The sequence below is a fragment of the Electrona antarctica genome (genome assembly GCF_951216825.1).
Source record: "Electrona antarctica genome assembly, chromosome: 14".
NCBI classification, from domain to species: domain Eukaryota; kingdom Metazoa; phylum Chordata; class Actinopteri; order Myctophiformes; family Myctophidae; genus Electrona; species Electrona antarctica.
Window position 1 is genome coordinate 18,927,734 of NC_136795.1, and position 26,609 is coordinate 18,954,342.

Here is a 26,609-nt window from a genome sequence, read left to right on the forward strand (position 1 = left end):
ATATTACACTTTAATTACAGTATGTGGATGACCATGCATGCAAACACAAAGGATTGGTGTTTGGAAAACAAAAAGATATACAAGATAATACTTATCAGGGTGGCAAATGTCAGGAGAGTAGCATGTTGGTGTGAATGTACAGTATAGTGACGGGTAAAGTAGGACATCATGATATGGGGTTTAATTTAGTGTTTTGAGGTTTCTCAAAGTTTACTATTGAGATATCTGAAATGAGATAAAAAGGGAGATCCTATTTACATTCCAACAAAATGCCCAAAACTTCCTTTAGAAGTTTCATGACTCTTTGGTCTGCCTTCGCTTGGCCTTTTCAATATGTCAAAAGTGGTTACTCTTGTTAGAGTACTCGAAATAAATTAGGTTCCTGGTGTCACAGGAACCTCCTATGAGAGCCCCCCCGCTCCACCAAAAGCAATTAGGGCAATGAAATATTTTTGACCAAATACCTCAATATCGTGACGATAATGTTATTGTGACAAGTAACTTATTTGAGACTTTGACTTCTGTGATTAAAACCAGGAAAAGACAACACCCAGCCCTAAAACCAATCCAAAGATATTTCCCACTCAAAAGCACTTAAATGACTGAACTTTTCTACTGTGTACACTTTTTGTAAATAAATGTTTTATTCTCTCTCGATATCAAAGGAGGTGTATTGTTTGTCATATGTACAGTTTGATCATCTCTAAAGCAGACACTCTGTTGTAAGGAAAGACGTGGCTGACCGGACCCGTCAGGACATCGTAGTGAATTCCCATGTTTTCTGTGCAATGGAAATAAAAATATATCAGTGCATTTGCACACACAAGAGTTAAATAAACATTTCACAGCATTCCCATACCAAGCTGATGCTTGAAGCAGTTGTATGTGTCTGGGTTTCGTATGGTGGAGGTGACGAAGACATCGGGGGGGCTCTCAGGAGACGAGCATCGCAGAATCTTGGACAGCAGCTTCACCAGACAGCCTATGATGTCAGGGTCATACACCACGTCTGAAACCAGGGAAGAAACCACCCTTCTTTAAAATGAAGGGCTTTGCTTTCATTTCTTTACTTAAACATTTCACCTGCCAGTGTATCTTGTTTTGCATCTGTCCATTCCTGATGTATGGCTGATAATGTGATTTTGACCCCTGGGCGTGGTTGTACAAGGTCTGGGTGTGTGCATTTTATTATGGTTTAAAAAGACTTAAATTGTGCTGCACACGTATGGAATATTCTTAAGGTTATTCTTTTGCCCTTGATTTTTTGGAACCTCAAGAACTGGTATGACGGCATGACTCAGAGTTACAGCGCCATTTGATTCCAAACAATCATTCATTTAAGTGGAGACCCCCTAGAACCCCCACCCATAGGGGTCCCCACTCCCCATACCACAAGTATGTACGTACGTGCTACAGTGTGAACAGACTGCTGAACCGCAGAACTAGGCCATGATGAAACGTCACCTGTAGCGATGACGGTGTTCGCGCCTATCTCTCTGAGCTGCTCCTCCGTTGCCGTTGCCCAGTCCAGGTCTTCCACACAGACGCTGGGAGACGTCTGGCTGGCCAGGCCGTTGAGCTGGACGTTGTCCCTCAGCCTCTGCAGCACGCTGGGGTGACTGTCACTGAACACGTACCTGGAGGGACCGCACGTGCGACACACAGCGATCCCCGTCAAGCCCATGCCACTGCCCAGTTCCAGCACCGTCCTGGAGCGAAGGAACGCACACACACGCACACACACACACACACACACACACACACACACAAACCAAGGTCACATTGAAAGAAGTGGTTACATTTTGTACGTTTGAGTCATGGGGAGATTTCTCTTTTTGGGTGTGGAGGTGAAGACATTTGGAGGCCTCTGCAACTAGTAGAGGGCCACGAAAGGATAATTAATGACCTGCTGTTGAAGAGCTGCTGGTTGTCCAGGGCCCACTCTGCCAGGTAGAGAGCAGCATCCCACGTTACCAGACCTGTGGTACCCTCTGAGATGACAGCCACGTTCTCTAGAAGACTGATGGCATCTCCACATGGCTGGGTAGGACACATCCAGGCATTACCATGTATTTAGGCTAGTGCTTCTCAAAGAATTTAATGTCATGGTGGACCTCCAGTTTTGCATGCATTATTCCATACATACTGTAACTCTAACTCTGAGTGCACAAATGGAAGCAAATGGACCCATAACCGTAAGGGTCACTTTCAGAGTTACAGACCTATGTAACTGGGGGGTCCCCGGACCCCAATTTGAGACCCACTGATTTAGATAATTTTGTTCACTGGCACAGATGTACTGTATGCAGGAAGTAAACAAAAAAAATCACAACTGAACATTTTTAAATACCAATCTGTGATTTGTGAAACAGCGTGAAATGTGTCTCACACTAGCGCTTTGTTTCCTAAACAAAATATGTACATTTTTGGTATTATCATTAAACCCATGTTCCTGCTGTTCTACATCCAGCCAATCAGTTGAAGAAATCGCGGATTGAGGCTTTATCCTTTGCTTTCATTGACCTAGACTATTAGGGTTAAAATGGCAGATGCTCTGTACGACCCGTAACACAATGAAAGTTAATAATACATTATTAATGTATTAATTAATGTAACAAATGACTTGTAACAATTACAAAATGTACTGTGATGCCCAATGTGACCCACCTGTTCACCGAAAAATAAAAATAAAAACAATATATATAAAAATAAAAAAATGGCAGATGCTTCTGCACAGTGCACACTTATTCTATTGCTAGTTTGACCAATTCAAATATATTTTAAAATAACTTTAACATCTATTATTACTGTAGCTAACTTTTGGTTTGTTAGGCTCATGCCTGCCATTTATACATGGTTGTGTTGCATACCGGAAATACCAAATCTAAAAAAGACCACAGCAGGTTGCAGTGTAACAGCGTTTTGAATGAGACCTTTTTTGTATTAGTTATTTCATTATGTTACTATTTTCTGTAATGTAATGTAGCATCAAGGAGTCCTATACCCTATGTGCATGCATAAAATGTAGGTCTACCCATTCAGTAGGAGGACAATATCAGTCATCAGAAGCACGGATGTGTGCTTTCGAATGGGCTTATACAGGAGGGGGTTGTGTGTGATCAAATGAATAGCAAATATATTGTGTTTTAAAGTAAAGTTCCCCGTTAACACTTTACCAGCAAAACCCCACAAAAGTAACGGTTTTACAGTGTGGTAAGGTTGTAAGTGTAGCATATTTGGTACCAATAAATAACTTTTGTAGCACTCTTCTGTTCCCTCGTCTGTCCCCAGAACGTCTCCTAAAGCATCATACAGCTCATCCAACGGCTCTGACTCTGCAGCCTCATGCTGTGGACAAAAGATGAGTGAATGTTACTGAAATACAACAGTTATTTCATAATAAAATAATATGAACACATAAAGATTTATTTGATTAGAAGGATTTAATTCCAGAAGTGGGAAATCGATAGCTCTTTAAAGATAGAATCCTTAACTTGTGTGTCCTTCCTGGGAATTCAAACCCGGGCTCCCAATGCAGCATGAAAGACCAAATGTCTACCACTCTAAAGCTCAAACCACACCAGTTGCAACCCCTTGCAACAAAACCGTTTTAAGGTCAACCACACGGTGTGGTTAACAGTTTTGTTGCAAGGAGTTGCAACTGGTGTGGTTTGGGCTTAAGGGGCAATCCCAAAAAGGTAAGATATTGTACTTCAGGCAGGCCTACTTGTCAACCGGGTGGGTGTCCTACTCGACACCAGGGTCTAAATGTCTCAGTGGAAGAGTGAAAGAGAGAGACTACCTCTAACTAAAGGATGACATCTTTTTGGGATTCCAGCAGGTCACGGGATTCCTGTGGGAATGCCTTTTTTGTATTTGGGATGTCGGTATCCTGGATGCCGACATCCCAAATACAAAAAAGGTATTCAGGGTTCCGAAAGGGGCTAACAGTAACTGTGATTCTGTGTGCCAATGCGGTGCAACCTGTGCATTTACCTGATTTATCGGGCCTACTGATGTACATATTAGTTCCAACTACTTAAATGTAATTAAGAAGTAACATTTATTTCTACATAACGGTTCATCATATCATGCATCCCTAGTCTGTAACAATGAGTGTACAAACAGAACCTTTTGTACACTCTCAGAGTTAAATTAATCATTGGGATCAGTCAGTGTGTAGATGGTGAGGGAGACATGACGTTGGTGCCAACCTTTTTGATGAGCTCGGTGAGAAACAGCCTCCTGTACTTGACTGTCGGAGGGTGCTTTTTACACAGAGGGTGCAGACATGTCTGTCAAGATGGTGGGACAGTGGGTTAGAAAAGTGGTTCTCAAACGTGGGTTACATATTTGACCAAGTGTAAACAGTAGGACACAAAAAAAAAATTTAAGCACAGATGACAAAAACAATAATTCAAGCACAGATGACAAAAACAATATATACACAGGACACAGGTCAACCAGGGTCTGGACTTTTTCTAGTCATGGATTTTATTTTTCAGGGTTTCTCACATGGGGAAATGGGACAGTGTGAGGCAAAGTTCATGGGGTGAGGCTCTGTCCTCCTCTGGAGTCCGGTCTGTAGGGTGAGAGGGCACAGAGTTATACACTGACAACCAACAGAAATACACGTTGGGGCCCTGGGTCCACCCAGGGCGGTCTACCAACTTTTTAATAGCAGATAATAATCCTCTTCTCCGCACTTCTCTTTTTGGGCAGTAGTGACGGCGGCAGAGCCCTAGGGGGCGCCCTCGGGCCGCCTGACTGCCGCAGGTGGGTCTAGAAGAGGCTTTCTCTTGTGCGCGTCTAGGACACGGAACCCGGCCCAATCGGATCTTCAGGCGGATACGGTTGAGTGGGTGGGTCCTTAGCTGTTCAACGATATCTTCGGCCAAATAATAATAAGCAGATGACGGCTTCTCAATGTCTCTTCCCCTGCGATCTCTTCTTTCAGATCGAGGCGCTCATACAATATCCATGGGAGCTGGCCAGGCTCGAATTGTTAATCACATTCTTCTTTAACAGTTCTTTATCCTTAGCTTCTATTCGGATGGCCGTGGGTTGCTTTCCATAGGAAGTAAAACTAAAGGTTGGCTTACGACCTGAGGTGAATGAAGGCGTCCGGGAGATGCGAGCTCCTTGTCCTCGCATTAATCAACCGGGCCGGTTAGATCGATTCGTCCATAGACGCGGCTGCTCCGCTCTCCGTCTCCGCATCAGGACTGCTACTGCTGCTGCTCCATGAAGCCTACGAATGGATAGAGTGGTGAGGGTGTGGACCAGGCATATAAGGAATGTGGTACAGAGAGGCGCTGCATTTCTATGCCACTTACCACCCAAGGCTCGCTCTACGAGCGCGCTGCGTCTTTAACCGCTCTGCGTGGTGAACCAGCCTGCACTGACACGCGAGTCCGTCTGTGTTTATATAGCCCTCGTTCAGGCTCGCAGGCGAGTGTGGTTACCTGACGAGTAGGTGGCGGCATCAAGCCTGACTGGCCGAGTAGGAGGTTCGGTAGGTAGGCGTTGTCTACAACGACACCCAGAGCGCGTCTCGTGACGTAGGGTGTCTGTCTGCTTGGTGTGCTACTGGTTACCATGGCAACGTATGCCGGTGAATGGTGGCTGTCACTGGGGACACCACAATAGTCACAAGTTATGTTATTAGACTGTTTCTGGGTTAGAAGTTCAAAATCTGATGGTACCCCAAAAACGGCGATCTGGGGTGACGGCTCCAAACGAACCTCAAATATATCAGACAAAATCTCAAATATTTTAGTCCAATAGTGTACCAGCTTGGGGCAAGACCAGAACATGTGTGTGTGATAGCTGGTGAGAGAGCACATCTATCACATTTGTCATCAATTCCACGATATATTGTGGCAAGTTTAGATTTGCAGTAATGAAGTCTATGAAAGACTTTGAATTGAATAAGGCCTAGTCTAGCACATGATGTTGATGTGTTGACTCGATCAATAGCCCCATCCCACCATTCATCAAGAAAGGTTTCACCCAACTCGGTCTCCCACCTATTCCTATTCTTGTCCATAGGGAGGACGTTTAATCTCATAAGAGATTGATAAGTCACTGAAATATGGCCCCTTGTATTAGAAGGTTGTCCCATGGTTTATTCGCTGGTTTCTCAGGGTAGGAGGGAAATTGATTTTTAACAAAGTCTCTAATTTGAAAGTATCTGAAAAGATTATTGTGGGGTAGATCATATTTGGTGCGAATTTTCTCAAAACTACTGAATATATTCCTCATAGAGATCTGAGAATTTGACACTGTTTGAAAGCTAAGTCTGACATAGAGGGAGGGAATAGGTGATTTCCAAGTATGGGCGAGGTCTTCTTTTTGACTGATACCTGTCCATTCAAACTCTAGACGGTCCCCTCCAAAGTTATTAGTCAGCCACACCCGGCAGCCGGCGAAAACTAGAGTTCTCAACAGGCCCGAAAATTGAGGCCCTCATCAAAGGCTGTACACTCAAGACACGCTCCATATATGGCTGGCCAGTACAGAATTCACTCCATATGTTGATCTGACCCACCATGCCAAAGCGCCAGCACTCGCCCAGCAGTCACCCAGGTGGATGCGTGCACGACGCACGTCACCCTTCTCGCCCTCAGGCGTCTTTTACTGGTATATTAGAACCCTTCCACAGTAGTAGCTTTTTCATATTTTTGCATATTTTCCTATAGGCCTATAATGCCTAATTTGCATATTTCAAAAATGTAAATTCTTAATACAATAAATCATTGTCTTTTTGTAAGTAATAAACTGGGAAAGTTTCATGGTGATAACAATTTAATATAGGTATGGTTTTGATTAACGTTCCAATTTTTGAGCTCTGGCTCATGGACTAAGAACCAAAAAGAACCAAAAAGAACTGAACAGGGTTCCCAACCGGTGGAAAGGGGGCCTTTGAGAACCACTGGGTACCCACAGGGAACACGTTAAAATTAAATAGAATAAATTGCATAGCTCTGCTCAACACACAAGACACAGCATAAACTGAGCCTGCGGTTTGCGGTTGATTGATTGATTGAAGTATTTATTAACAGATTGGAGAGTTACAGTACATTTCAAGCACAACTCAATACAAAAAAAACTGTTAACTGTGGACGACACCATAAAGCATTACACTTATTTACAATAGGGTCCACCATGTTCAATCCATCATAACATTTAGAGACGTACAAATATGCACTAACAGGAAATCATCATAGGAGGTAAAAATATATATATATATACAGTGAGGGGGAAAGAGGTTTTTTTGATTGATTGATTGATTGAAAGATTTATTAACAGTTTGCAGAATTACAGTACATTTCAAGCACAAACTAAATACAAAGGCTGTTAACTGTGAGTGGACGACCCAATTAAGCATTACACTTGTTTACAAGAGGGTCCACCATGTTCAATTCATCAAAACATTTAGAGACGTACAAATAGACACTTCTATATAGACAAAGAACAGAACAGGAATTCATCATAATGGAGGTAAAAAGGGAAAAGAAACATATACAGTGAGGGAAAAGGGGGGGGGGGGGGCGGATTCAAATTTTACGGGGGGAAAGGGGTGGGTTACCTGTTTCAGGATGTCTGAAATCAATTCGGACGATTTGTCACTTTCGATCTCTCTGTCAAGGAACTGTAAACATGGATATGATATGAATGATCAGATCAGTCATCAGTGAGTGGTGCAGTGAAGATGTGATCAGTGAGGCAGCGGTGGCCGAACGGATAGCGGCGCGGTCTAGATACCGGAAGGTTCCCAGTTCGAACCAGCCGTCCGACACGTTAAAATTACCACCGCTGAAATGCCCTTGAACAAGGCATCAACCACTACGATGAAATGTGTTCTATGAGCAGGGCCTGGCTGGAAACAAGTTCTTGAGCTTAGCCCAGATACCCTGGGTAAATATAGATTTCATTTCATTTCATTTCATCTGATGACTGGTAGCCAACTTACAGTCCATGGAAATGTGGGTAAACGGCTCATTGCAAAGAAAGCCACCTGGAAGCCGTGCAGAATGTCCGTCCTGTTCCTCATGCTACACGGTTTGGATTGATCGTCTGAGTGAAGGCTGCTCATTTTCACACTGATTTCTTCTTCAGGAGAACTGTGAACATGTGGTTTCTTTGGTCACATTGTGTACGTCCTCGCTACCGGCACTGTTTTCTGGCAAATCTAAGCTAGCAAATATAAGACTTCCGGGGGACGATCTCTTCAAAATAAGAGTACCCGAAAAAAAGATTAATTTGCACATTAAAACTATAAATTAAGCATTTAAACGATGCTATAGGACACACATTATGTTTCTGTGTAAAAATAAGTAATAAGTAATGTTTCTGTGTAAAGATAAGTAATTAAAAAGTTATCTAAATGGATAAATGCTATTCACTGGAGTGCATGGACTTTATAAAGTGGACACCGGACAAAAATCCCTGCTATGTATCGACTAGTGTGACATATGCACATGTCCGGGGAGACCTCCTCTACAACACCACACTGTCCGCTAAGCAGCAGAGGTGTAAAACAAAAATTGGCACGCCATACAGCGAGGTGAAACATTAAAAAAAATCCCATTTCCAGACTAAAGTCAACTAAAGTGGACACCGGACAAAAATCCCTGCTATGTATCGACTAGTGTGACATACGCACATGTCCGGGGAGACCTCCTCTACAACACCACACTGTCCGCTAAGCAGCAGAGGTGTAAAACAAAAATTGGCACGCCATACAGCGAGGTGAAACATAAAAAAAAATCCCATTTCCAGACTAAAGTCAACTAAAGTGGACACTGGACAAAAATCCCTGCTATGTATCGACTAGTGTGACATACGCACATGTCCGGGGAGACCTCCTCTACAACACCACACTGTCCGCTAAGCAGCAGAGGTGTAAAACAAAAATTGGCACGCCATACAGCGAGGTGAAAGGTAAAAAACTATCCCATTTCCAGTGTCCACTTTAGTTAACTTTAGTCTGGAAATGGGATGTTTTTTGACCTTTCACCTCGCTGTATGGCGTGCCAATTTTTGTTTTACACCTCTGCTGCTTAGCGGACAGTGTGGTGTTGTAGAGGAGGTCTCCCCGGACATGTGCATATGTCACACTAGTCGATACATAGCAGGGATTTTTGTCCAGTGTCCACTTTAGTTGACTTTAGTCTGGAAATGGGACTTTTTTTATGTTTCACCTCGCTGTATGGCGTGCCAATTTTTGTTTTACACCTCTGCTGCTTAGCGGACAGTGTGGTGTTGTAGAGGAGGTCTCCCCGGACATGTGCATATGTCACACTAGTCGATACATAGCAGGGATTTTGGTCCAGTGTCCACTTTAGTTGACTTTAGTCTGGAAATGGGATGTTTTTTGACCTTTCACCTCGCTGTATGGTGTGCCAATTACATTTTTACACCTCTGCTGCTTAGCGGACAGTGTGGTGTTGTAGAGGAGGTCTCCCCGGACATGTGCGTATGTCACACTAGTCGATACATAGCAGGGATTTTTGTCCAGTGTCCACTTTATAAAGTCCATGCACTCCAGTGAATGGACTTGGGCACTCCAGTGCATGGACTTGGGCATTTATCCATTTAGATAACTTTTTTACGTTATTTAATTACTTATTTTTACACAGAAACATAATGTGTGTCTTCACAATAACTGTAATGTAATAACAATACTAATAATGTAATGTAATAATTATTTAATTAACCACGCTTTTATTCTGAAAGCAACCGGATGTCTTAAATTTGCTAGCTCTCAAACAGGAAGTTCTAGATTTGCCAAAAGAACGGAGCCCTCGCTACCCATAAATCCTTTCGTCGTCTACTAGGCCTTGTGGTTATTGTAGTTTTTTTCTCCTCCGTGGACCGTGGCGTGTGGGACCCATAGGGTGGGACCACCATACTCTATGTGGGAAGGCCGGGAAGCGCAGCGCCTGCCGACCTAAACCCCCCTATGACCTAAACTGCCGACTCCTGTAGGGCGCGTTACTAAAATTTAAGCTGTAGCTAGCAAAAATTACTTAATTTTAAGCTGTTGCGTGCGTTATACTTTGAGCGCGGCAGCTCGAGCTCACCTGGGTGCTCTCTCCACTTGGACATGTTGTCTTTGACTTTCTACGTTGTTATTAAGTACAGCATAATAGTCCACTTGCCAGAATGTGAACCCAGGCATGTTGAGTACACCAACGTTTTATGTTAGAAATGTTGAGTATTATATGGGTCCCCAGCATGAAACTGAAACTGCCGGATGCTAATTTGCATATGTTGAGCAATTTTCATAATTGGCATAATATGTGCAACAAAACAATCTATAGGGACATTTTTCATCATGCTTTAATTAAGTAGCATGTGACTTGTCAAACTAGGGTTTTTTCATGATGCTGAATCCATTCCAAGCATTCGTTTTGCACAAAAAAACACTCCTTGGGCTAGAACGGCCATAGCCATCATCACAAATGTGATGATGTCAGGACATTTGGGCAAGTGCTATGGCTGTTTTTAGCCCAATGAGTTCATCAGGGCATACTACTTGCCCTGATGAATACTTGGCTTATTTTAACTTTTCTAAATAAAGTACATTTATTTGTATCCACCCTCTCCTCATTTTACCTTTTGAGTGCTCGGATCGCCGCCTTTTCTTTAGTATTCCATGATCCTTGAAGCACCAGCCCTACTTTACATTATTTTTTTTGCATCTCCATCAGCACCTGGTTGATTTTATTTTTGTCACACAACAATTATGATATTGAACATTCACAATAATATATAATTTAAACAATAGATTACAATGGCTGTTTTGTCACATTTGAACATCTAACTTAACATTACATTACACATTAAAATCGTCAGAGTTCAATTATTTATTCTTAATTCATCAATTTAGTTATATTTGTGCTCTGCAGTTAAATTAACACTGAACAGCCCGCGCTTTTCTTGCTGTGTCATTAGAGAAAAGATAAGTTCTTTACAGTTTGGCCAACTCCTCATTCATTCACCACAGACCTCTGATAGCAGCACTACTGCAGCGTTGGTAAGTAGCGAAATAACTTCACTGGGAACAATACATATTGCCATATCCATAAATCTATCAACCGTCAAGATGAAAGAATGGTAATGATTTAATGCAGTTATTAATTAACAGGTTTAACAGATTATTGCATATAGTGGAGAGAGAGAGAGAGAGAGAGAGGGGGGGGGGGGGGGGGGGGCTGAAGGAGGGGGAGGGGCTGGGCTGGGAGAGGGGGCGGGGGGGTTGTGCATAATTCTGAACAACTGCACCGCGGAACCGACGATATGAACGTGTATCCAGTCGGAGCCTTTGTAGCAAAGGACTGTCAACAAAAAATATGGCGACGTTCTCTGAATAGCTGTCTTCTTGTTCGAAGGGTAAAACTCATCTCATGTTGTTGAAAGGTAAGAAACGTATTATATTTACGCGCTTAGTAAATATCGTATCTACATTTATATGCGGGTCCTCGAGTATATAATATACCGGTAGTTTGCAATGTTGACTTACATTTTCAACAGCGGTCATTTTCGAGACTTGGACTTGTTGGCAGCAGTCTAGACAGTCGTGGTGAACTTGAGTACGCGCTGGGATGTTTTTAGTTTAGTGTGGTGAGATATTAAAGCTATTCATCAGTTTACTACTTTGTTTGTTGTCACTGATATTGAATTTATGTTAGCTTAAATTGCTTACGAGTTGCTTACTTAAATCTCTTCTGTTAGCGGTTTTGGCTGGCCAATTATTGCAAATCAATAGCTTCCCCTTGCCCCAGGCTCTGTTGCCACAGCAACATGCCCAACGCTCAATATTTGAAGGGCAAAGGGAGGGCAGTGTCTGCTTTTACTTTGGGATTACAACAAAGTGATGTGAACAAAGACACACTCACAGTGTGGTCAACATGACTGTGTGATGTCAAACCATTCTCAGATACACAGAACTTTGGATCCTGAATCGTGAACTGCAGCGATAAGTCGCCATGGTGCTGAAGATCTTCTTCCCCCAGTGCTGTAACCGGGCCGACAGCGGGCTGCTAGTAGGACGCTGGATCCCTGGTTATGACACGGCTGTGGTGCTGACGGTCATCCACTACCCCTTTATCCCTGGCCAGGTCAAACAGTACATCCAGCAGGTCAGTGGAGCACAGCACTGTGTGTGAGTGATAGCCGCAATTTGCAACGCTAGATTTTTTTATAATGGGATTAATCTAGAGTTGCAATACCCTCCATTGACTCCCCACTCATCCAATTTGGTTTGCGATCTGCTTGTCTTAAACAACGTTAAAATCACCAACATTGCAGCTGTAGTCCAAGCTTGAATTATCCTCTTTCAATCTGCCGAACTTGTTTTTCATAAAAATCCACCGTAGACATGTTATTAGCTACTTTCTGTCAAGAAATTCTGTGCAGGTGATTCTTTTTCTAAGTGCTGGAGTTTGGAAACACTCGTCGTATGTCACTGAACCACCTGTTTCGAATTTGCACATAATGCAGGAAGCAGCAGCGTGACCCGTTAACAAAAACGAGTGCTTCCAAACTGCAACACTTAGAAAAAGAATCACCTGCAGAGGATGTCTTGACAGAAAGTAGCTCATAATATCTCTACGGTGGATTTTTATGAAAAACAAGCTCGGCAGATTGAAAGAGGATAATTCAAGCTTGGACTACAGCTGCAATGTTGGTGAGTTTAACGTTGTTTAAGACAAGCAGATCGCAAACCAAATTGGATGAGTGGGGAGTCAATGGAGGGTATTGCAACTCTAGATTCATCCCATTATAAAAACAAAGCCTGCAGCAGTGCAGCCTAGGAATTAATCCTGTACCTAGGAATTCTTGCACATGCATGCCTATATTATGGAGTTCTCCATGCAAATAATCATACAATAAGTCTTTATATAATCATGTGTAATTGACTTTCTCTCTGAGAGGAGAATTCTTTCTGTGGTGTGTTGAACATTAGCATAGCATTAATTTGGGGAAACCAAACCAGAAACACAGCTGTTATATTTGGCCTGTTACTGGTAATGGTAACAGACTTTTCTTTTCTCACTTCCACCCAATGCATTTCCATTGTAGTCATTTAACTTACACTGTTGTTATTGCTTCCAGAGTGAGAGCAGGTCTGAGTTGAGTGGCATGTTGCAAGACCTTCTGAGCAGGATCCATCTAACCACAATAACACTGGTGACACGATTTTGGGCAAATATATTAAAAAAAATCAATCGTACATCAAAGTATATAGAGCTTAAGGGGTTAAAGAACAAGGTGTTTCTGTTGCAGACTTCAAGCAAGTAGTACATGTACCCTCGCATCGAGTGTGGGCTCTCTCAGGGGTGTGAACAATATCATCACAAAAGTTTGAGATATAAAAACGCAACAATACACCGTACACGTACACCAAGAGACCAACATTTTGCTTCACACAATGAAACATGTGCTCCTCTTCCCCAGCCATCCTTATAAAGCACTTTCTACAACTTGCTGGTCTTTTATATCGCTTGTATGGCAGCATGTTAATTTTCTGTTGAAGCAGGAAATGGCAACAGGGTGACTGACAAAACATGTAAGCATCACTGTCAGAAAATTGGGACTTACACCACCTCACAATTAACTTCTGCACCCCTAATTGTGAACCTAATATGGTGTATAAAATTACATGGTGAGATGGGTGAATGGTCACACCTCTATTTCCAACCATTATCCCTCACTGTTGCCATATGACACCAGATGCAGGACCAGAGCAAAGTGGAGCTGACTGTACTAGGCTCATGGAGCATGCCCAAGGAGGGCCAGGAGGGCATGGAGAGTTTCCTTCGGGACCTCAGCACCATCTTTCCCAAGGGACGCTGGCTCCAGCTCAGCCGGCAGATCGGCAAGATGGGCTTCACCTGCGAAGTCCTACACCGAGACCCGAGTGAGTTTGCTGAATAAGAATTATTTTTATTGTCAGGTGTGGCTCATTCCGGTTTAATTAATGTATCAGAAACAAGATGTAATCTTTCACATTTCTAATCAAGGTAAAGCACACATTAGCACATCTACAAGCTCACAACAACTTGTCAGAGTTGTGAGCTTGAAGATTTGCTATTTTCAGTGTGTGATTGACTGATGGTAAATCTTTGTTTATTACCAGACGGGAGACCAGTACAGGATGAGGTGAAGGAGGAGAAGAGGAAGAAGAAGAAGAAGGAAGAGTCGGAGGAGAATGAGGATGGTGATGGTGATGGTGAAGGTGAAGAAGAAGAAGACGAGGACAAGGTCATCTTCGTCCACTACGAGCAGAGGAAGGTCATGCTGTCCCAGCTCCATCCCATACAGAACGGGCTTCGTGACCCCAATGCCGATCCACCGTCTGAACTGCGACAGGTACAGGAAACATTAGCATGCTGCGTGTTTATTTCTAACGTGCAAACAACAAATACAGACATGATATGTGTTTGACAGCAAATTTTGTATTTACTTTTTTTTAGTCATAGTCTTTTGTACACCCGTCAGTTCATACCACTGTGCCCTATGTGTTGTTCTCTGTCCCAGATGTTCCAGACGGTGTCTCAGAGTGAGCCGCTGTTCTTCCTGGACAAATACGACGACGGGCCCCTGAAGATGACCCACTGGCAGTCAGAGGGCCGCGAGGCCAGCATCATAGTGGAGCTGTTCAAACACGCCTCCACCCCCATCTGCCTCCTCATCACCTGGATTCTCTCCATCTGGTCCTGGATCTGTAGTCTACGGTGAGAGGATGTTTTCATTCCACCAGGAGAGAGACAATATACTGGACTGGACTATGACGGACTAACAGTTTTATGCCATGAAGTTGCCTCATCAGTGTTTCTTTCTTTTGTCCTTTTTGTTCTCTCTCTGTTGATACTGCTATGTGTTATGGTTGCACTAAACGGAATTTTGTTGTATGTCTCATACAGTGACAATAAAGATCTTATCTTATATAAAGCAGTGGTTCCCAAACCTTTCAGGTCGAGACCCAAAAGAGAGATAAGACGTTTGCCCGGGACCCAAACTGGTATAAATAGCAGATCTTTTCACTAATTTGAAATTAATTATTTATTTTTATTCATGGAATTTCTTTAATTTGTTTGTTTGTTTTTAAAATGTATAGAATTCTTGTCCCCATGAAAAAAACAATTTGTAACATAATTAAATGCTCACAGATGGCCTGGGCTGGCCAAGCGGTCCAGGCACCTAGGCTGGTAATCCAGCCTGACCGCGTGTCACGGGTTCGAGTCCCGAATCCCGATCCCGATGACCTTTGCTGCATGTCTCCACCCCATCTCTCTCCCCTTTCCTTTCAAACTACTGTTGTTAATCTAACAATAAAGGCAAAAAGCCCCAAAAAAGTTGGGGTTACTCCTAAAATAAATCAGTTTACTAAAGATCAAAATCGAATCCTCCTCCCTAATTACTTCTTCTGTCTCAGGGTTCTCAACCTCTACCCGGTGCGCTTCCTGTCCAGTAAACTGTCCACGTGTGTCCAGCTGAGCTACAGGACGGACCACATGCACACGCTCTACTCACCCAAGAAAGCTGCCACGCACACGCAATCCATGAGGTAAGCATGTGTAATCGTGGGAACAAACATAGTTGGATGTGTTCATGGGACACTGCACTAGCAACTCCAGGGTTGATCCAGGATGCCTGTCAGCAGGCAGGTGTGTTGAACTGTGAGTAGTAGTGAATAGGGTGGTTCCTCACTGGTACGTGAAAAGAAGCGGCAGGCGCCTCCATGTGTATAGGAGGAGGTGTGATACCATCCCTGGGACCAACCAGTCCAACAACCAACCAGTAGGGGTCAGCAGTGACAAGATTACACAAGCAGGGAAATGGTATGATGGGGGAAATTGGCAAAAACATGTAATCTACTTCCATTCGAACCTGAAATATACCACTCATACAAAGATTGTCCCCCCCACCTAGCTAAGGGAGATATTGGATCCCTTGGTTATTAGGCCACTTGACTCTTTTAATATGTGTGCCAAGGAGCAGGAATGTTCATTCACAACCCTATTATTATTACTGTATGATTATTAACTGTTCCATTTTCCAATTTTCCTTAAGCCTAATTTATACTTAATCGCACGGTGTGTGTGTGTGTGTGTGTGTGTGTGTGTGTGTGTGTGTGTGTGTGTGTGTGTGTGTGTGTGTGTGTGTGTGTGTGTGTGTGTGTGTGTGTGTGTGTGTGTGTGTGTGTGTGTGTGTGTGTGTGTGTGTGTGTGTGTGTGTGTGTGTGTGTGTGTGTGTGTGTGTGTGTGTGTGTGTGTGTGTGTGTGTGTGTGTGTGTGTGTGTGTGTGTGTGCGCATGCGCATGCGTGCCTGCGTGTGAATGCCCAATAGGAAAGCCAACATCCTGGTGTCCTTCATGGTGGACATAGCTCTGGGCCTCCTGCTCATCTCCTGGCTGTACAGAGAGAACCGCATCACCATGCTGGCCAACGCACTGGTGCCCATCGCTGATGTACGTGTGTGTGTGTGTGTCCACTGTAACCACCCAAATCCTGAGTGAACTCTTTGATGCTGGTTGTAAGTTGGGCTGAAGGCCTCTGAATATAGAGGGTATGCGCGTGACATCATCATACCCGGAAGTTATGCGGGAACACCTACTAAGTGCAAAAAAACTACCATACTTTCTGGCCTTGACAGCCTAGACAGCCTATACATCTAAACAGCAAAATCCTATCTGATTGCATTAAACAACATTAAACGATGTTAAACTCACTTTGCCACTCACTTTATGCATGCGCAGCTGCATGCCCTCTATACTGCAGTGCTGATGCATTTCTTTATCTCTGCGGTCACATGAAACCTCTAACCCCCGAGGTTTGTAACAGTGAAGTTGGAACTGAAGCTCATTCTACAAAGGGCATCACTTAACCTCACGAATCCTATCATCCCTATTCTGGATTAAACATTCACCAAAATAGCCGATCTACAAGCTCAGAGCTTGCGGCTTACAGCAACAGTATTTTCACAGAAGATGTTTAGTGTAGAGTGAAAACTGGAGGGTCCTAGTGTAGAGCCCTGGGGACTCCAGTCAACTAAATGTATAGGGTTTAAGTGTTTTTATTTTTAAAGATTTGTTTTTGGCTTTTCTGCCTTTGATAGTTTCAAGTATTGATGACCAGGAAAGAGGGAGCGAGAGACATGCAGCAAAGGTCCTCATGAACGGGACTCGAGCCTATATGTGTGGCATGCGCCTGGACCGCTAGGCCAGCAGGCGCGGTTTAAGTGGTTTTAAACGTGTGGAACAGTGCTATGAGTGTGTCCTGAGTGTCCGTGTGTCCTGACCTTGTGCTACGTGTTTCTTTCCGCAGCACGTGGCCAAGGAGCTAGAGGAGCTGCTGCAGTGGCTGATGGGAGCGCCAGCTGGACTGAAGATGAACAGAGCTCTGGACCAGGTGTTGGGACGCTTCTTCCTCTACCACATCCACCTCTGGATCAGTGAGTCCACCACACACACACACACACACACACACACACACACCAATCACCCATTGGTTGTCCACTTGTCAACCAATAGGTGTCCAACCTGACTACAGAATCTAATTGTATTTATTATTATTTATTTTGTATAGTACTGTCTTTATAATTCTTGAATAATTTAATACATAGGACCATAGGGGCTTTTCATGTTATCCTTTTAGAATTGTTTTATTCACTAAAAATGGTTACATAGTGTAGCTTTAGTTTAAATAATATCACAATACATTTTGAATCGTAGCCTGAAACTCATGTTAAAATGGGATCTTGAGCTCCGTAGTGATTCCGAGTCCTACCCCTAACACAGATACACCTCTCCTTGTCTTTGTTCCTCAACCATGGGGTCCATCTCCTGCAGGCTACATCCACCTGATGTCTCCCTTCATAGAGAGGATCCTCTGGTACGTGGGCCTGTCGGCGTGCCTGGGTCTGACCTTTGCCCTCTCAGTGCTGTCTGACATGGTGGCTCTGCTCACCTTTCACATCTACTGCTTCTATGTGTACGGAGCCAGGTGAGAGCACGAACACACACACACACACACACACACACACACACACACACACACACACACACACACACACACACACACACACACACACACACACACACGAACATGAACAGCTACAGTACCCTGACTACCCTCCACTTTGTGTAGCTGAGCATATTACAGAGTCTGTACTCCAGGGGGCAGTGTCTCTCAACTGTTTGCTTCTTGTGAGAGAGCCTAGTTGGGGCTAATTTTCTATTTTTGTCCATGCTAAACCCCCTTATTTAAAAAACATTTTTGAATAGTTGAATCAGAATATTTGGCCAAGTACATTGACACATACAACACATTTCACTTGGTGAGGTTGTTGGAACAGCGAAAAAGAAAAGCCTATTTTAAGAGCTTGGCCATAATAAATCTTGATGGAAAATAAAATATAATGAAATGGATGTTTTCCTGTGGCAGGCAGCTGAATAAATTCAACCAGCCATAAGCTGATCCACTTCTACATAGGATCTGTCCTCTCCTCCCCCACGAACGCACCCAAAGCCAGTATAGGCCTTATGTGGTTAATACTGAATAAACATATTATGATTGTTCAGCCTGCTGTAATTCATATGCTTTCAATCAATAGTGTCAACTTCATGCACTAATTTTAGACTACATCGGGGGGAGAATAGAACCAGGCAGACCGGTCTGATTGATTGTGCAGATTGTAATGGGAACTGCCTGGTTTATGACCAGCTGGTCAAAATCCTCAGTGTCGGGTGAAACGAACTGTGTTTGTGTCAGGTTGTACTGCATGAAAGTCTACGGACTGTCCTCTCTCTGGAGACTCTTCAGAGGAAAGAAGTGGAACGTGCTGAGACAAAGAGTGGACTCCTGCTCCTACGACCTGGACCAGGTAGCACATACACACACGCACGTCATGTATTCACTCACTTACAAAGTCAGACACGCTCAAGTTCAGTAGCATTTCCCCAAGTATACACTTACTGTACTGTCACAATTATTTGTAAGGCAGATAATCATCAAGAATGGCTTAGGGTTGATGACAGATTACAGCAACTTGCAATGGGCCTGGTCTACAAGATTCGCTACACTACTAAAATACCCATGTACCTGTCAAAATACTTCCTTAATGTCAACGAAGTCCACAATCACAACACCAGAGGGAGTTCAACTAACCATGTGCAACCCAGATTTGGCTCAAACAAGGGTTTAAATTTATTTCGCTCCTCATCCATCCATCCATCCATCCATCCATCTTCAACCACTTAGCCATAGTCTGGTCGCGGGGGCAACAGCTCCACCAGAGAACTCCAGACTTCCCTCTCCAGAGCAACATTAGTAAGTTCCTCCTGCGGAATTCCGAGGCGTTCCAAGGCCAGTGAGTCAATGTAATCCCTCCAACTGCGCCTTGGTCTGCCCCGGGGTCTCCTCCCAGTGGGACGTGCATCGAGGACCTCCCCAGGGAGACACTCGAGAGGCATCCTGACCAGATGCCCAAACCACCTAAGCTGCCTCCTTTCCAGGTGAAGAAGCACCTGCTCTTCACCTCGAATTACTCGGCTCTACTCCGAGTAATTCGTAAATGCCCCCGCCCCCTCCTATTTTTCCATACTGTACACGTTTTTCACCTTTTTTATTATATTTTTATTTTATTTTAACTATATTATACATTATATTATATTATATATATTATATATTTTTTCATAGATGTGTATATGTGTATACCTCTGATATGATGATCGTATGGTGTTGACGGTGCATTGTGTTTTCAGCTCTTCATCGGAACTCTACTGTTCACCATTCTGCTGTTCCTGCTTCCCACCACAGCCCTGTACTACTTGGTCTTCACTCTGGTACGTACACAGACTACACACCAAAGGTTATTAGAGTTAACTAAAACTAGAATTGAAAAAAACATTTTAAATCATTTTCCAACATTTGTCCTTTTTAAGCTTTAATCTCACAGGTTACAAACTGGACATTTCTTTCTTTCTTTATGTGTCCACTATTCCTGTAGACAGGCTCTACAGAAGCTGTGGCTTAATCTTTAAAAAAAATAATATATACTTATTTGGGGGGGGATTTGATTTTTTATTTTTTTAATGGCTTAAGTGTTTAATCAGTAGGGGTGTAACGATCAGCGCAATTGTTTTTAATTCAACTAAAGCGACTAGTGTGATTAATAATCAGACTAGTAGCTTTAGTTGAATTAAAAGGAATTGCGTGATAAGATGATATCACGTACTGATACTAAAAATGCATGAATGCATCTTTCAAGCCAGACTTCCCGGTCCTTCATTGCCATCCCCGGGTCCTGCTTACTGATGCCTGTGTCCCTAGCGATGACATCAGGGAACGACAGTTTTCTACCTCTGGTCTGTTTTGAGGCAGGATTCTAGAGAAGAAGGGAATATATCAGCTCTGTAGCAGTGGCCGGCAAACTGTGTTCTTCTGAATCGGACTATAGTGAAGAAACATGGGGAAGGTTGCTGTATATTAGAGAAGTCAAGAAGTCGTTAAGAATTTAAGTCAAGTCTGACCATAAGCAGGGGTAAAACATATCCCCACTGAAATATACTGACCTCAAAATGTGACTCTCATACATTTACTTACAATTACACAGTAAAATCATTAATTGTGTTCATTTAATAGTCAAATGAAGAATTTTCCTGTCTATCTCTATTGTTTTCATGGTGCACATGCACACATTGCTCATCCATTGTACATCCATGTGGACTGTATGGTGTATTTGTGACTCCTGCATGTCTCTGTGTGGTGGGGCTATAGTTGCGACTGGTCGTGGTGCTGTTCCAGGGCGTGCTCCACCTCAGTGTGGACTTCATCAACTCCTTCCCTCTGTTTGGCATCGGCCTACGCATCTGTCGCTCCTACAGACTGGCAGGTAATGTACACGTTCCACTTCACCACATGAGCCATAACGTCCCTAATCTTGGGGCGAACGTTTGGTGAAAAATAGCAGTTGAGGTTGGAGATCTGCTGTTTTCAGCATAGAGCCCTGGGGAATCCCGGTCAACTAAGGAGTGTTTTAGTGGATAAGCCCTGTATTCATACTATGATGAATAGCGAAAATAGCCTTGTGGTTAGAGTGTCCTCTGTGAGATTGGGAGGTTGTGGGTCCAATGCCTGCAAAGACTAAAAATGGTACCCAGAGCCTTGGCACCAACATCCACCATGGCTTCCCAAATGAACGGTGCACTCGTCGTATCCTCTCCCTGCCTTGCTGATGTAACAAAACCAAGCGCTCCTCTTCAGTTTTCCTCCCAGGAAAACAAATATTGCACCCAGGACTACAGTTAATGCACAGAGCCTACAGTTTTTGAACATCCAACTGACATCTGACCAATGCAGTTGTGTTGCATTTCCCGTTAGGCTGCTTCTAGGCCCCTCCTGTTCTGCTATCCAACAGCCAACATATTCCACACTCTCCCTGTGTCATTAGAATATCTGTAGTCACATTTATTTGTACAGGCCTTTGCATAACGGTCACAAGGGAAGAGTTTACCAAAAATGACATCATCATGATGATAATAATAATAGATAAAGGATAGACTTTAGGTGGATAAAGAACTGTGTGTGCGTTTGTTTACCTGTGTGCTTCAAGCATGACAGGGCAAAAGTTGAAAGTTGGTCCCTGGCCAAATTGACAGTTACTTAAATGCAATGATGCGTTTTGGTGCTGTTTGTGCAGAGGGGGTGAAGTTCAGGGTCCTGTGTGAAGAGCCAGGAACAGCCCTCCACCTGATGATGGAGGTAAGCTTCTCTTGGCCTTTGTCCTTTCATTTCCTTTAAGACCCTTTTTTTCTACTTTACATTAATTAAGGACATATTTTTGTCTCTGTATCTAGAAATGGAATGCTGTTCCTTTTCCAAACATGTTTTAGTATGGGCAAACTTTCTACAAAAATAGCATATCTGCAACCTCATAATGCGTCGTGGTGCATTATGAGATTGTAGATGGTCTATTTTTGCGAGTTTAAGTTGTTAAATCTATTTAATTTATTTTTAATTAAAATGTTGACGCACTTCTGTTCACGTCGACGTAGAAGCTTGTCCTTCACATTTTCTCCTCTCCTCTCACCCGGTTAGATGAACCCGCTGAAGTTCAGCGATGTGGTAAAGACCTATCGCACCCCGACATACAGCTGCTACCCCAAGGACTCCTGGCTCGCCCTGGCCAAGAAGCTGTTTGTCGGAGAACTGGTCTACCCCTGGAAACACAAGAGCACCAAGGTGGACTGAGAGATCGCTGTAGATGAGATGCATGGTGGGGTAGGAGGAGGCAGGGGGACTGGGCCATGAGAGATGCAAGCCGCAAAATCTGGAGGTTCAGTTCAAAATAGACCCGCAAGGGAATACAATTCCCAGAGAAACACAGCAGAGATGCCAAGGGAGTGGTCACAGAAGGTGTGCGTGCGTGTGGGCGAGAGAGAGAATGTGCGGCATTGCGAATCAGTAGCTTAGATATGGAGTTGATGTTACAGCCATTGAGAGATTCTTTAGGCTAGTGCGTGACTGCATGTAGGAGAGATGCTGAGCAAATTTTGAAATCAGGTATTAATACATTAACTGCACTGATCAGAGATAGATAGGAATAATTTTATGATTTTATGTTATTAAAAGTATTAACTTAATATTGGTCGGATATTTTGCAAGAAATACATTCTGATTCTGTTTTCCCTCAATACATAGGTTTTTGTATTTCTTTCCCTAGAAAGTGGCTTGCTGAATCGAATGTATAATGTATTTATTTGTGTTTTAACAACGTTCCTTGAAATTTGGAGACTTTTGAAAACTTGTTTGTTGTTGTTTGTTTGTGGAGATCTGATAACTGGATATAAGGTAGCGGCCAGCATACTTGAAAACACCTTTTGTCTCACTGTGAACGTCCCATCAAATCAAACTGGTAGAACGCATTGTCTCTATAGCACTGCCATTAAAGCTGCTATAAGCAATATTATGTATGTATGTAATATATTATTTTTTGGTATTCAGACAGCCAGCAATGGGTAAAACACTCCCAAAAATGTAGTCTCTGTGACACGTCTAGGGTTTTTTTTTTCTACCAATGACAAAGCTTCTATGAACATTTTTGAATGCAAATTGTGGCCCCTAGATGTGTCACAGAGACACACAAAATTGGCATTTTACTCATTGCTGGCTGTCTGAATAAAAAAAAGTCATTAAGATTTTGACATGTTATTGCTTATAGCAGCTTTAACCATTTTAATCCGGTGTCCCTATTTTGGAATATGTGAAGATTTCCAATACCTTCCAAAATATGTGAAAATAGCTGTACAACAAAGTATAAAATAGGGCTATACGGGCTATTCATCTTCAGTTAAATTTACGTGGTGTTTGAAAAGCCTATGCAGTTTCCTCCTTTTCAGGTTCCATTAACTGCTGAGTGAGCGTTTACGTGACATGGGCGGACGTATAGTCCTCCTGAAATGGACTGCTGCCTTCTGGGTAGAAATGCCTCACCTGAGGCCACTCTATAGGCCTACTTTGTCCAAAAACAAAAAAAAGTATAAAAGAAGTTGAAATATCATCAGCAAACACTTGTCTTATGAGGATGATGTTTCCCAAACTTTTGAAAAATTTCCAAAAGAAATTACATTTTGAAAAGTAGTTAAAAATAGGCTATCTTAAAGCACAAAACGCATCATGATGTGACGTGTTATGAACTTGTACATTGTTGTTTTCGCTACTCGTTATATAGAAGAAGTATGGGCTTATGTGGTGTTTGTTTCTTTATTGTCAGTACATGGTGTTTTATTACTGTCGGTGCTCATCTGCACTGCAGGACACACCCTGCTGTTATACATTCCACTGTTGTTTTTGTTCTGAGAGAGCCCATCACAAAGGAACTGGTATCTAGTTAGTCGGAACTATAATTTACTGCTATTCCCGCTCAGAACCATGTCACATTTGAATCAATTGTGTGCCAACTTTACGATTTGGCTTTTTGTGTAATTGCATCTGTCCTTGGACCTACTGCTTCTCAAGTTGAACAATTATGGTTGTCTTGTCATCTGTTTTACTTTCTTGATTTTTGTTTTTTACTTTAACTTTTCACTCTATTGTGCCAATTTTGCTGAAATGATTAACAACGTTTTAGACATTGCTTGATTCTTTGTCTTAAACTTTACTATGTGTTTGACAGCTGAAGTTATTCCTTTTCCCTTTAATAAAATTCCTGATTGATATTTAAAGTGATGACCTCTTCTTTTCAAATAAGTCTATTATGGAAATAGACTGCTGCATTTATATATGTATTTAATTACTTAGTAATAAGTTTAGCCTGGGGTTAGGCATAGTTTTACTGGGGTTTCTTACTTTGTTTTTGTTTTGTCAGTAACTAATAATACTCTTAAAAAAGGGTAGGCATAATAAGCTTTGGCTTCAGCCTACACCTTTTCGGTGCTAAACCTGATCATGTAACACAAGTGTCTTTTAAACATGAAAATGTAAGTACCGAAATAAACCATTCATTCATTCAAAGAATAGTTAGGTTTTGGCACCGTTTTACTGAGGTTAAGGTTAGGAATAAGGTTAAGTTTATCCGTTTAAGCATAGTTTACTTGGGTTACTTTTTAGGAATACCAGGCTGTACGCCAGGGGGGAGCTTTCCAGTATTCAATACTGCTGCATCAACTCCCAACATTTTCCATGTTCAGTCTTCATTCATCTCTAGAGTGTCCACTGTACACATGGAACCAAATGGACCAATTTGTAGACTCCTCTGAGTTAATTTAACAGGATTTGACTGTACATATGTATTTGCCTCCCAAAAATATGAGTGTATTTAGACAGCAGATTATGGCTGATGTCATAGTACTATAAATAAAGGTACTGGGCAATACAGTGGCAAGAGCGAGTTTTAACTTTTTTTTCCTCTACATTAAAATGTCCACAGTCCACACTGATGAAGGCTGGATAACGAGGATAACGCACCAGTCAGAGTGCGACAGTGCGTACAAAAAAAGTAATTTATGATGTCATAGCACTGCCATCATAGACGGAAGCCTTTGAAAGTATATTCAAATAATGAGTAGGACTGTATTATAACAGCAGATAGAAAGAGTCCCATTAGCCCTAATTTGCTTTCAGGAGTTAAGGCGCCCCAGGCGGTCAAGTGGAAAGCTTAGAGCATGGGTCTTCAACATTTTTCAGGCCAAGGATCCCTTAGCTTAGACTTCATAGATGGCTTAGTAGACTTTGACGTTCGTTTGACAGCACTTTCATCAGTGGTGTGTTAATTAATGTTTTTGTATTTGTACACACATCTTTTATTATGTTGTTTTTTTGTTTTGTTTTTCAGATTTTTAACCACTTATTAAACCCTCAATTCTTAGTACATATGACCTTTGGCTCTGTACTCTTGCGTGTGTTGCACACACACACACACACACACACACACACACACACACACACACACACACACACATACACACACACACACACACACACACACACGCACACGCACACGCACACACACACACACACACACAATTAGAAAATCATGTATGTTGTGATCCAGCTTATCTCTTTATCTGATGGAGAGATGATTGGATTTATTTAAAAAGTATTATGCATGCTAATGCTCATGGGAAATAATATGATTCTGCAGTCACTGTTGAGTATTTCCACTGTTGTGTGCTGCACTTTGACCTCCCCAAAGAGTGGTGAAGGGAGGTGACCCTGTCCTCTCCTCTCCCGGTGAGCTGTGGAGTTCCTCAATGAAGCATACTAGGGTATTTACTGTTCCTAATATAATTTATGTTAACGACATCATCATGTGACTGCAATATTTTCTTGATTGCGGATGACTCTCCACTCCTGGTCTCAGGCAAGGACAAATTGCAGGTTGAAAAAGCCCTTAGCTCTGAACTCTGAATTTTTGGGTCCAGAATAACCTCTGCAAGGCCAAAGACTTCATGGGCAAAGTGGGCAACAATCACAAGGAAAGACTATTACCTAATTGTATTATCTAGATTGTATTTAGATGCAAATACCCCACCCCCTGTTTACTATACTGTAACTGTACATAGGCCTATATATTTTTCTTGTATTATATTTGTATGTCTTTAAATGTCTCAATGAATTGAATACATATAGTACCACAATGGGAACAAGCCCTTAGGTCTTTTTTCGTTATCCTTTTATCACCACCATTGTATATATAATCATATAAGTAGTAAGTACCACTGTCATTTGTGCTATTTGCAAACTGTGATTGTATTCAAACAATCAATCAATCACAGACACACACGCACGCACGCACGCGCGCTTGCACACACACACACACACACACACACACACACACACACACACACACACACACACACACACACACACACACACACACACACACACACACACACACACACACACACACACACACACACACACACACACACAGCTCAGCTCAGCTCAGCTGACTGTAAATTATCCTCACACACACTCAGACATTATTAGTTTACAACACTTTCTGCATCTGTGTTGTTGTTGTTGACAGCGAAGGTGATTGATTGGTCTACGCACAAATCACATGTAAGCTTAAGTACCCAGTCAGATGAATGG

General features: G+C 42.6%; 2 protein-coding genes across 2 annotated transcripts; one reads left to right on the forward strand and one right to left on the reverse strand.

The window, feature by feature from the left end:
• Positions 1–608: 608 nt before the first annotated feature.
• Positions 609–8,155, reverse strand: eef2kmt (eukaryotic elongation factor 2 lysine methyltransferase). Its single transcript, XM_079521573.1, has 8 exons — positions 7,976–8,155; positions 7,592–7,654; positions 4,215–4,295; positions 3,244–3,348; positions 1,907–2,040; positions 1,465–1,709; positions 860–1,009; positions 609–781 (listed from the first exon to the last, which is right to left on the reverse strand). Exons 1-8 carry the CDS (start codon positions 8,096–8,098, stop codon positions 681–683), a joined length of 1,002 nt encoding a protein of 333 aa, XP_079377699.1. The 5' UTR covers positions 8,099–8,155; the 3' UTR covers positions 609–680.
• Positions 8,156–11,292: 3,137 nt separating this feature from the next.
• pigq (phosphatidylinositol glycan anchor biosynthesis, class Q) lies at positions 11,293–24,238 on the forward strand. The gene is made up of 14 exons (XM_079520673.1): positions 11,293–11,427; positions 11,948–12,149; positions 13,744–13,930; positions 14,150–14,382; positions 14,551–14,747; positions 15,449–15,580; positions 16,363–16,483; positions 17,340–17,466; positions 17,864–18,017; positions 18,786–18,897; positions 19,778–19,858; positions 20,793–20,907; positions 21,715–21,776; positions 22,113–24,238. The coding sequence occupies exons 2-14, from the start codon at positions 11,997–11,999 to the stop codon at positions 22,263–22,265; spliced, it is 1,827 nt and encodes a 608-aa protein (XP_079376799.1). The 5' UTR covers positions 11,293–11,427; positions 11,948–11,996; the 3' UTR covers positions 22,266–24,238.
• The last annotated feature ends 2,371 nt before the right edge of the window (positions 24,239–26,609 follow it).

What these genes read in the sequence shown, in the direction of transcription:
- eef2kmt (XM_079521573.1), bottom strand. Translation starts at nt 8,098, where the DNA reads ATGAGCAGCCTTCACTCAGACGATCAATCCAAACCGTGTAGCATGAGG. An exon ending in TCACCGAGCTCATCAAAAAG is followed by an intron (nt 3,349 to 4,214) that starts GTTGGCACCAAC and finishes TTTTGTCCACAG; the next exon opens with CATGAGGCTGCAGAGTCAGA. An exon ending in GCTACAAAAGTTATTTATTG is followed by an intron (nt 2,041 to 3,243) that starts GTACCAAATATG and finishes TGTCCTACCCAG; the next exon opens with CCATGTGGAGATGCCATCAG.
- pigq (XM_079520673.1), top strand. Translation starts at nt 11,997, where the DNA reads ATGGTGCTGAAGATCTTCTTCCCCCAGTGCTGTAACCGGGCCGACAGC. An exon ending in TCAAACAGTACATCCAGCAG is followed by an intron (nt 12,150 to 13,743) that starts GTCAGTGGAGCA and finishes ATATGACACCAG; the next exon opens with ATGCAGGACCAGAGCAAAGT. An exon ending in TCGCTCCTACAGACTGGCAG is followed by an intron (nt 20,908 to 21,714) that starts GTAATGTACACG and finishes CTGTTTGTGCAG; the next exon opens with AGGGGGTGAAGTTCAGGGTC.